At 43.9% G+C, this 11,980-nt stretch overlaps 1 protein-coding gene across 1 annotated transcript; it reads right to left on the bottom strand.

Moving 5' to 3' along the window:
- Nucleotides 1-2,964: 2,964 nt before the first annotated feature.
- On the bottom strand, nucleotides 2,965-11,329 carry LOC112237715 (tetraspanin-8-like). Its single transcript, XM_042313451.1, has 2 exons — nucleotides 10,534-11,329; nucleotides 2,965-3,025 (listed from the first exon to the last, which is right to left on the bottom strand). The coding sequence occupies exon 1, from the start codon at nucleotides 11,200-11,202 to the stop codon at nucleotides 10,534-10,536; it is 669 nt and encodes a 222-aa protein (XP_042169385.1). The 5' UTR covers nucleotides 11,203-11,329; the 3' UTR covers nucleotides 2,965-3,025.
- Between the last annotated feature and the right edge of the window lie 651 nt (nucleotides 11,330-11,980).

Here is an 11,980-nt window from a genome sequence, read left to right as displayed (position 1 = left end):
TAAATCAACACATATCCTCATTGGGGTATGCTTTTACAGAATCCTGAGTTTTAAGTCTTTACGTTGAGAACTGAGTTATTTACGGAGGGTTTAGTGAGTGTGTGTTATTTCAGAAAATCATAGAAAATCACAGAAATCTCGCAGAGCTCCGCAGCACACTTCAAAAAGATTCGTAAGAACACCCTGCAACTGGATCTGTAACTGTTGAAAAAAAACACCTATCTTTGAACATCACCAATCTGTCATTGTACGATTTCTCTTAAATGACGATAGATAAATGGCTGGTTCTTTTTTTATTGACACCGGAGGCTCCTTGACTTTGACGTGAAGTGGAAAAATAATTTCTCTATTTTCATTTTGGACCTTTAATCCCAGAATAATGGCCATAACTCAAAAAACTTTGAGGACTAGACGCCATCTTGTTTGGGGCCAACTGCCCATTATGCCAAACCTACGCTCACCGAGTTTCGGCTTCGAAATATTTTCAGTTTTCGAGATAAGGCCCCGTCGTGATTTGTGATGTTTTGTCCAATTGCCATATGATTCCTTATGCCCTCTTGTGGGAATTTCCGGGATAGCGGAAAAATGGACCAAAATTTGATTATTTTATCAAACGGAAACCGAATGTCCGACAAAGTTCATTTGATGACTTCCGGTAGGTCAGGCCCTAGAACTAGAAATAGTTAGGTAGATTATTTTGTTAAATTAACCAGTAATCTAAGCTTGCTAGCTAGTTAGCTCCCATGCCAATTTCAAGTCGTTCTAACCTAACGACTGACTAACTAAGAAATATGAAGTTATTTCAGAATGAAAGTTACCTGGCTAGAACATGTTGCTCTGTGACATTATGTTAGCTAGCTATCCCCAGTTAGATCATGCTCTGTGACATTATGTTAGCTAGCTATTCCCAGTTAGATCATACTCTGTGACAGTATGTTAGCTAGCTATCCCCAGTTAGATCATGCTCTGTGACATTGTTAGCTAGCTATCCCCAGTTAGATCATCTGTGACATTATGTTAGCTAGCTATCCCCAGTTAGATCATGCTCTGTGACATTATGTTAGCTAGCTATCCCCAGTTAGATCATGCTCTGTGACATTATGTTAGCTAGCTATCCCCAGTTAGATCATGCTCTGTGACATTATGTTAGCTAGCTATCCCCAGTTAGATCATGCTCTGTGACATTATGTTAGCTAGCTATCCCCAGTTAGATCATGCTCTGTGACATTATGTTAGCTAGCTATCCCCAGTTAGATCATGCTCTGTGACAGTATGTTAGCTAGCTATCCCCAGTTAGATCATGCTCTGTGACACAAGGATTAAAAAGGATTTGCCAGTAAATTGTCGAATTTCTAGCTAAGATTGTGAAAGTATGATGTTGACGTGATCAGTCCAATCAAAGCTACAGTACATATAACGTGATTTGACGTCATTTTATCCGCGGCCAATGACCTTGAGCCTTCTTGGATGGGCACCTCTATGGCAGCAGCCGAAGGACTAGAATGTTCAATGTCTCCTCTTAACACTTGGCAGTGATGTAAAAATCTCCATGAGTGACAGAACACTGAGCCAATCACGGCGCAGCACTCCGTATTATCTGCTGGCTCGTCCCACCACCACAGAGAGCACTGAGCTAGGCTGAAACACCTGCCTTCTGGAACTGCTGTACTCAACAACAACAAAAGAAAGAGACCATGTTTGTGTGCGGCTTTATTAACTCAATGATGATATATATTTGTTTTTACATTGTTTGCAAACTGATATGTGACACGTATTAATGTCAAAATGACATGCAATGACAAACAATGTGGGGCTCAAACACCCGAATGACAGGTCCCCATTGATAATAAGTAAAAGTAGAAATAATTTCAAATTCTTTATATTAAGACAACCAGATGGTGCCATTTTCATGTTTTGTATTTTATTTACATAAAGCCAGGGACATATTGCATCACTCCATCTTTTACAAATGAAGCGTTTCTGTTTAGTGAGTCCTCCAGATCAGAGGCAGTAGGGATGACCAGGGATGTTCTCTGTTTAGTGAGTGTGCCAGATCAGAGACAGTAGGGATGACCAGGGATGTTCTCTGTTTAGTGAGTCCTCCAGATCAGAGGCAGTAGGGATGACCAGGGATGTTCTCTGTTTTGTGAGTCCTCCAGATCAGAGGCAGTAGGGATGATCCAGGGATGTTCTCTGTTTAGTGAGTCCTCCAGATCAGAGGCAGTAGGGATGGACCAGGGATGTTCTCTGTTTAGTGAGTCCTCCAGATCAGAGGCAGTAGGGATGGACCAGGGATGTTCTCTGTTTAGTGAGTCCTCCAGATCAGAGGCAGTAGGGATGACCAGGGATGTTCTCTGTTTAGTGAGTCCTCCAGATCAGAGACAGTAGGGATGACCAGGGATGTTCTCTGTTTAGTGAGTGTGCCAGATCAGAGACAGTAGGGATGACCAGGGATGTTCTCTGTTTAGTGAGTCCTCCAGATCAGAGGCAGTAGGGATGGACCAGGGATGTTCTCTGTTTACTGAGTCCTCCAGATCAGAGGCAGTAGGGATGACCAGGGATGTTCTCTGTTTAGTGAGTCCTCCAGATCAGAGACAGTAGGGATGACCAGGGATGTTCTCTGTTTAGTGAGTCCTCCAGATCAGAGGCAGTAGGGATGACCAGGGATGTTCTCTGTTTAGTGAGTCCTCCAGATCAGAGGCAGTAGGGATGACCAGGGATGTTGTCTGTTTAGTGAGTCCTCCAGATCAGAGGCAGTAGGGATGGACCAGGGATGTTCTCTGTTTAGTGAGTCCTCCAGATCAGAGGCAGTAGGGATGACCAGGGATGTTGTCTGTTTAGTGAGTCCTCCAGATCAGAGGCAGTAGGGATGGACCAGGGATGTTCTCTGTTTAGTGAGTCCTCCAGACCAGAGGCAGTAGGGATGGACCAGGGATGTTCTCTGTTTAGTGAGTCCTCCAGATCAGAGGCAGTAGGGATGGACCAGGGATGTTCTCTTGATAAGCGCGTCAATTGGACCATTTCCCTCGTATTGCGTCAGACAACAACATTGACGAATACGCTGATTCGGTGTGCGAGTTCATTAGAACGTGCGTTGAAGATGTCGTTCCCATAGCAACGATTAAAACATTCCCTAACCAGAAACCATGGATTGATGGCAGCATTCGTGTGAAACTGAAGGCACGAACCACTGCTTTTAATCAGGGCAAGGTGTCTGGTAACATGACTGAATACAAACAGTGCAGCTATTCCCTCCGCAAGGCTATCAAACAAGCTAAGCGCCAGTACAGAGACAAAGTAGAATCTCAATTCAACGGCTCAGACACAAGAGGTATGTGGCAGGGTCTACAGTCAATCACGGACTACAGGAAGAAACCCAGCCCAGTCACGGACCAGGATGTCTTGCTCCCAGGCAGACTAAATAACTTTTTTGCCCGCTTTGAGGACAATACAGTGCCACTGACACGGCCTGCAACGGAATCATGCGGTCTCTCCTTCACTGCAGCCGAAGTGAGTAAGACATTTAAACGTGTTAACCTCGCAAGGCTGCAGGCCCAGACGGCATCCCCAGCCGCGCCCTCAGAGCATGCGCAGACCAGCTGGCCGGTGTGTTTACGGACATATTCAACCAATCCCTATACCAGTCTGCTGTTCCCACATGCTTCAAGAGGGCCACCATTGTTCCTGTTCCCAAGAAAGCTAAGGTAACTGAGCTAAACGACTACCGCCCGTAGCACTCACATCCGTCATCATGAAGTGCTTTGAGAGACTAGTCAAGGACCATATCACCTCCACCCTACCTGACACCCTTGACCCACTCCAATTTGCTTACCGCCCAAATAGGTCCACAGACGATGCAATCTCAACCACACTGCACACTGCCCTAACCCATCTGGACAAGAGGAATACCTATGTGAGAATGCTGTTCATCGACTACAGCTCGGCATTCAACACCATAGTACCCTCCAAGCTCGTCATCAAGCTCGAGACCCTGGGTCTCGACCCCGCCCTGTGCAACTGGGTACTGGACTTCCTGACGGGCCGCCCCCAGGTGGTGAGGGTAGGCAACAACATCTCCTCCCCGCTGATCCTCAACACTGGGGCCCCACAAGGGTGCGTTCTGAGCCCCCTCCTGTACTCCCTGTTCACCCACGACTGCGTGGCCATGCACGCCTCCAACTCAATCATCAAGTTTGCGGACGACACAACAGTGGTAGGCTTGATCACCAACAACGACGAGACGGCCTACAGGGAGGAGGTGAGGGCCCTCGGAGTGTGGTGTCAGGAAAATAACCTCACACTCAACGTCAACAAAACTAAGGAGATGATTGTGGACTTCAGGAAACAGCAGAGGGAACACCCCCCATCCACATCGATGGAACAGTAGTGGAGAGGGTAGAAAGTTTTAAGTTCCTCGGCATACACATCACAGACAAACTGAATTGGTCCACTCACACAGACAGCATCGTGAGGAAGGCGCAGCAGCGCCTCTTCAACCTCAGGAGGCTGAAGAAATTCGGCTTGTCACCAAAAGCACTCACAAACTTCTACAGATGCACAATCGAGAGCATCCTGGCGGGCTGTATCACCGCCTGGTATGGCAACTGCACCGCCCTCAACCGTAAGGCTCTCCAGAGGGTAGTGAGGTCTGCACAACGCATCACCGGGGCAAACTACCTGCCCTCCAGGACACCTACACCACCCGATGCTACAGGAAGGCCATAAAGATCATCAAGGACATCAACCACCCGAGCCACTGCCTGTTCACCCCGCTGTCATCCAGAAGGCGAGGTCAGTACAGGTGCATCAAAGCTGGGACCGAGAGACTGAAAAACAGCTTCTATCTCAAGGCCATCAGACTGTTAAACAGCCACCACTAACATTGAGTGGCTACTGCCAACACACTGTCAATGACACTGACTCTACTCCAGCCACTTTAATCATGGGAATTGATGGGAAATTATGTAAATATATCACTAGCCACTTTAAACAATGCTACCTTATATAATGTTACTTACCCTACATTGTTCATCTCATATGCATACGTTGATACTGTACTCTATATCATCGACTGCATCCTTATGTAACACATGTATCACTAGCCACTTTAACTATGCCACTTGGTTTACATACTTATCTCATATGTATAACTGTACTCGATATCATCTACTGTATCTTGCCTATGCTGCTCTGTACCATCACTCATTCATACATCCTTATGTACATATTCTTTATCCCCTTACACTGTGTATAAGACAGTAGTTTTTTTTGGGAATTGTTAGTTAGATTACTTGCTCGTTATTACTGCATTGTCGGAACTAGAAGCACAAGCATTTCGCTACACTCGCATTAACATCTGCTAACCATGTGCATGTGACAAATAAAATTTGATTTGATTTTGATTTGATTCCCTTTCAAAATGTAACAAGTGATTTTGGATGTCAGAGAAAATGTATGGAGTCAAAATAACATTATTTTCTTTAGGACTGTAGTGAAGTAAAAGTAAAAGTAGTCAAAAAATAGAAATAGTAAAGTACAGATACCTCCCCCCCCCAAAAAAACGACTTAATTAAGTAGTACTTTAAAGTATTTTTACTTAAGTACCTTACACCACTGAGTGTAAGACCACCACAGGCACCTACTTCAGAGACAAGTCTTGAGCAGTAGAAAACTAATTCACTTTAAAAATAAACATCCACGCATCTTCAACGAGATGTGGATGAATCAACTTCAGGACAAGAAACTGCCACCATTTATCATAAATCAGAAAAACAAATCAGATTGTCGTTTGGCACAGGTATATGATATAGAAAAACACAATGGGATGCTTTACAATACAAAGCAACGTTCAGCAGGGTTGGAGTCAATTCCACCTCAATTCAGTTTAGTGTAGATGTACCTAGGTTAAGGTGGTATAGTGTAGATGTACCTAGGTTAAGGTAGTATGGTGTAGATGTACCTAGGTTAAGGTAGTATGGTGTAGATGTACCTAGGTTAAGGTGGTATAGTATGGTGTAGATGTACCTAGGTTAAGGTGGTATGGTGTAGATGTACCTAGGTTAAGGTGGTATAGTATGGTGTAGATGTACCTAGGTTAAGGTGGTATAGTGTAGATCTACCTAGGTTAAGGTGGTATACTATAGTGTAGATGTACCTAGGTTAAGGTTGTATAGTGTAGATGTACCTAGGTTAAGGTGGTATGGTGTAGATGTACCTAGGTTAAGGTGGTATAGTGTAGATGTACCTAGGTTAAGGTGGTATAGTGTAGATGTACCTAGGTTAAGGTGGTATAGTGTAGATGTACCTAGGTTAAGGTGGTATAGTGTAGATGTACCTAGGTTAAGGTGGTATAGTGTAGATCTACCTAGGTTAAGGTGGTATAGTGTAGATCTACCTAGGTTAAGGTGGTATGGTGTAGATGTACCTAGGTTAAGGTGGTATGGTGTAGTGTAGATGTACCTAGGTTAAGGTAGTATAGTGTAGATGTACCTAGGTTAAGGTGGTATAGTATAGTGTAGATGTACCTAGGTTAAGGTGGTATGGTGTAGATGTACCTAGGTTAAGGTGGTATGGTGTAGTGTAGATGTACCTAGGTTAAGGTGTATAGTGTAGATGTACCTAGGTTAAGGTGGTATAGTGTAGATGTACCTAGGTTAAGGTGGTATAGTGTAGATGTACCTAGGTTAAGGTGGTATAGTGTAGATGTACCTAGGTTAAGGTGGTATAGTGTAGATCTACCTAGGTTAAGGTGGTATGGTGTAGATGTACCTAGGTTAAGGTGGTATAGTGTAGATCTACCTAGGTTAAGGTGATATGGTGTAGTGTAGATCTACCTAGGTTAAGGTGATATGGTATAGTATAGATGTACCTAGGTTAAGGTGGTATAGTGTAGATGTACCTAGGTTAAGGTGGTATAGTGTAGATGTACCTAGGTTAAGGTGGTATGGTGTAGATGTACCTAGGTTAAGGTGGTATAGTGTAGATCTACCTAGGTTAAGGTGGTATGGTGTAGATGTACCTAGGTTAAGGTGGTATAGTGTAGATCTACCTAGGTTAAGGTGATATGGTGTAGTGTAGATGTACCTAGGTTAAGGTAGTATACTATAGTGTAGATGTACCTAGGTTAAGGTAGTATAGTGTAGATCTACCTAGGTTAAGGTGATATGGTGTAGTGTAGATGTACCTAGGTTAAGGTGGTATAGTGTAGAACTACCTAGGTTAAGGTGATATGGTATAGTGTAGATGTACCTAGGTTAAGGTGGTATAGTGTAGATGTACCTAGGTTAAGGTGGTATAGTATAGTGTAGATGTACCTAGGTTAAGGTGGTATGGTGTAGATGTACCTAGGTTAAGGTGGTATAGTGTAGATGTACCTAGGTTAAGGTGGTATAGTATGGTGTAGATGTACCTAGGTTAAGGTGGTATAGTATAGTGTAGATGTACCTAGGTTAAGGTGGTATAGTGTAGATGTACCTAGGTTAAGGTGGTATAGTATAGTGTAGATGTACCTAGGTTAAGGTGGTATGGTGTAGATGTACCTAGGTTAAGGTAGTATAGTGTAGATGTACCTAGGTTAAGGTGGTATAGTATGGTGTAGATGTACCTAGGTTAAGGTGGTATAGTATAGTGTAGATGTACCTAGGTTAAGGTGGTATGGTGTAGATGTACCTAGGTTAAGGTAGTATGGTGTAGATGTACCTAGGTTAAGGTGGTATGGTGTAGATGTACCTAGGTTAAGGTAGTATAGTGTAGATGTACCTAGGTTAAGGTGGTATAGTATGGTGTAGATGTACCTAGGTTAAGGTGGTATGGTATAGTGTAGATGTACCTAGGTTAAGGTGGTATGGTATAGTGTAGATGTACCTAGGTTAAGGTGGTATAGTGTAGATGTACCTAGGTTAAGGTGGTATAGTGTAGATGTACCTAGGTTAAGGTGGTATGGTGTAGATGTACCTAGGTTAAGGTGGTATGGTATAGTGTAGATGTACCTAGGTTAAGGTGGTATAGTGTAGATGTACCTAGGTTAAGGTGGTATAGTGTAGATGTACCTAGGTTAAGGTGGTATGGTGTAGATGTACCTAGGTTAAGGTGGTATAGTATGGTGTAGATGTACCTAGGTTAAGGTGGTATGGTGTAGATGTACCTAGGTTAAGGTGGTATAGTGTAGATGTACCTAGGTTAAGGTGGTATAGTATAGTGTAGATGTACCTAGGTTAAGGTTGTATAGTGTAGATGTACCTAGGTTAAGGTGGTATGGTGTAGATGTACCTAGGTTAAGGTGGTATAGTGTAGATGTACCTAGGTTAAGGTGGTATAGTGTAGATCTACCTAGGTTAAGGTGGTATGGTGTAGATGTACCTAGGTTAAGGTGGTATGGTGTAGATGTACCTAGGTTAAGGTGGTATAGTGTAGATGTACCTAGGTTAAGGTGGTATAGTGTAGATGTACCTAGGTTAAGGTGGTATAGTGTAGATGTACCTAGGTTAAGGTAGTATGGTGTAGATGAACCTAGGTTAAGGTGGTATGGTGTAGATGTACCTAGGTTAAGGTGGTATAGTGTAGATGTACCTAGGTTAAGGTGGTATAGTGTAGATGTACCTAGGTTAAGGTGGTATAGTGTAGATGTACCTAGGTTAAGGTGGTATACTATAGTGTAGATGTACCTAGGTTAAGGTGGTATAGTGTAGATGTACCTAGGTTAAGGTAGTATGGTGTAGATGAACCTAGGTTAAGGTGGTATGGTGTAGATGTACCTAGGTTAAGGTGGTATAGTGTAGATGTACCTAGGTTAAGGTGGTATAGTGTAGATGTACCTAGGTTAAGGTGGTATGGTGTAGATGAACCTAGGTTAAGGTGGTATGGTGTAGATGTACCTAGGTTAAGGTGGTATAGTATAGTGTAGATGTACCTAGGTTAAGGTGGTATGGTGTAGATGTACCTAGGTTAAGGTGATATGGTGTAGTGTAGATGTACCTAGGTTAAGGTGGTATGGTGTAGATGTACCTAGGTTAAGGTGGTATGGTGTAGATGTACCTAGGTTAAGGTGGTATAGTGTAGATGTACCTAGGTTAAGGTGGTATGGTGTAGATGTACCTAGGTTAAGGTGGTATGGTGTAGATCTACCTAGGTTAAGGTGGTATAGTATAGTGTAGATGTACCTAGGTTAAGGTGGTATAGTGTAGATGTACCTAGGTTAAGGTGGTATAGTATAGTGTAGATGTACCTAGGTTAAGGTGGTCTTGTGTAGATGTACCTAGGTTAAGGTGGTATGGTGTAGATGTACCTAGGTTAAAGGTGGTATAGTGTAGATGTACCTAGGTTAAGGTGGTATACTATAGTGTAGATGTACCTAGGTTAAGGTTGTATAGTGTAGATGTACCTAGGTTAAGGTGGTATACTATAGTGTAGATGTACCTAGGTTAAGGTGGTATACTATAGTGTAGATGTACCTAGGTTAAGGTTGTATAGTGTAGATGTACCTAGGTTAAGGTGGTATAGTGTAGATGTACCTAGGTTAAGGTGTATAGTGTAGATGTACCTAGGTTAAGGTAGTATAGTGTAGATGTACCTAGGTTAAGGTGGTATGGTGTAGATGAACCTAGGTTAAGGTAGTATGGTGTAGATGTACCTAGGTTAAGGTGGTATAGTGTAGATGTACCTAGGTTAAGGTGGTATGGTGTAGATGTACCTAGGTTAAGGTGGTATGGTGTAGTGTAGATGTACCTAGGTTAAGGTGGTATAGTGTAGATGCACCTAGGTTAAGGTGGTATAGTGTAGATGTACCTAGGTTAAGGTAGTATAGTGTAGATGTACCTAGGTTAAGGTGGTATAGTGTAGATGTACCTAGGTTAAGGTGGTATAGTGTAGATGTACCTAGGTTAAGGTGGTATGGTGTAGATGTACCTAGGTTAAGGTGGTATGGTGTAGATGTACCTAGGTTAAGGTGGTATAGTGTAGATGTACCTAGGTTAAGGTGGTATAGTGTAGATGTACCTAGGTTAAGGTGGTATAGTATAGTGTAGATGTACCTAGGTTAAGGTGGTATAGTGTAGATGTACCTAGGTTAAGGTGGTATAGTGTAGATGCCCTAGGTTAAGGTGGTATAGTGTAGATGTACCTAGGTTAAGGTGGTATGGTGTAGATGTACCTAGGTTAAGGTAGTATGGTGTAGATGTAACCTAGGTTAAGGTGGTATAGTGTAGATGTACCTAGGTTAAGGTGGTATAGTATAGTGTAGATGTACCTAGGTTAAGGTGGTATGGTGTAGATGTACCTAGGTTAAGGTGGTATACTATAGTGCAGATGTACCTAGGTTAAGGTGGTATAGTATAGATGTACCTAGGTTAAGGTGGTATAGTGTAGATGTACCTAGGTTAAGGTGGTATAGTGTAGTGTAGATGTACCTAGGTTAAGGTGGTATAGTGTAGATGTACCTAGGTTAAGGTGGTATAGTGTAGTGTAGATGTACCTAGGTTAAGGTAGTATGGTGTAGATGTACCTAGGTTAAGGTGGTATAGTATAGTGTAGATGTACCTAGCTTAACGTGGCATACGTCTCCCCAATCTGGCAATACAGGGTCATGGCGAAGGCCATTCCAAAGATCATCAAGACTGCGATGCCAAATGCAATCCCCAGGGCGATGACTGTACCCTTCGCGATGACTGACATCACCAACTTGGTACAAGGTCTCAAGTACACTTTGCGTCGTCCGTCTGCGAGTTTGCACTCCTGAGTGGTGTCACGGCAGTCACAAGAGGCGGGGACTGTTGAGCCCCAGTCTGAAGGTCCATGGATCAGTCCACAACACTTTGCCTGCTCTTCCAGTTTCTGCATGAACGTCTGGAACAAAGACGACTGGTTCCTCAGCGGTAGCAGCTTCCCCGTCAACCATTCCTCAATCTTATTCACTCCGACAGCTCCCAGGATTCCAGCGATCACCAGGAGGATGAAGATGAGGAGCAGCCCGACGAAGAACAGCATTAGCATGACGCGGCTTTCCCTGATGGCACCAAAGCAGCCCAGGAAGCCGAGCACCATGATGATGGTACCGACGGCTATCAGCAGGTTCAGCCCCGGTAACAACCCCCCATACACAGGGTTCACTTTGAGGTAGATGGAGACGCCAAGGATGATGCATCCACTGATCCAGAACAGCAGGTTGAAAACAAAGAGGCAGTACTTGATACATTTGTTCACAGCCATCTTCTAAGCTTCCAACAGCCAGGCAAGACGTGACGTGACAGAGCAACTTGAAGATGTACAGTGTGTGAGAGTGAGTGTACCAGATCTGTCACCTATGTAAAAAAGAAAAATAACAACCCGAAGCTGTAGGTGTGGCTAGTGACTCCTCATTCCAGAAACCAACTGTTTTCTACTTTAAAAAAAAAACGTTATGTAAAAAGTGAAGCTGGTTCAGCCCTCTGCTAGACTACTTCAACAAAGCCTGAGCAGTGAGCTCTGCTTCAGGCTGTTAGATCAAATACATGACTTCAACGGTATCCTGTATGACATGCAAATATTTTTTTCCCCCTGAAGACTTTCCTCTTGCAAACGGATCAGGTTAATAATCATGACAAACCAGCCTCCACCTGAACAGTTTCTCTCCCCGTGCTGTGGCCCTACCAGCCTCCACCTGAACAGTTTCTCTCCCCATGCTGTGGCCCTCACCAGCCTCCACGTGAACAGTTTCTCACCCTGTGCTGTGGACCTCACCAGCCTCCACCTGAACAGTTTCTCTCCCCTTGCTGTGGCCCTCACCAGCCTCCACCTGAACAGTTTCTCTCCCCATGCTGTGGCCCTCACCAGCCTCCACCTGAACAGTTTCTCTCCCCATGCTGTGGCCCTCACCTGCCTCCACCTGAACAGTTTCTCTCCCTGTGCTGTGGACCTCACCAGCCTCCACCTGAACAGTTTCTCTCCCCGTGCTGTGGCCCTCACCAGCCTCCACCTGAACAGTTTCTCTCCCCTTGCTGTGGCCCTC

The sequence above is a fragment of the Oncorhynchus tshawytscha genome, unplaced genomic scaffold (assembly GCF_018296145.1).
Source record: "Oncorhynchus tshawytscha isolate Ot180627B unplaced genomic scaffold, Otsh_v2.0 Un_contig_463_pilon_pilon, whole genome shotgun sequence".
NCBI lineage: Eukaryota > Metazoa > Chordata > Actinopteri > Salmoniformes > Salmonidae > Oncorhynchus > Oncorhynchus tshawytscha.
Note: the sequence above shows the minus strand (reverse complement) of the source record. Positions and strands in the feature narration are given on the sequence as shown.

Excerpts from the sequence above, each read along its gene's own strand:
- LOC112237715 (XM_042313451.1), bottom strand. The coding sequence starts at position 11,202 with ATGGCTGTGAACAAATGTATCAAGTACTGCCTCTTTGTTTTCAACCTG.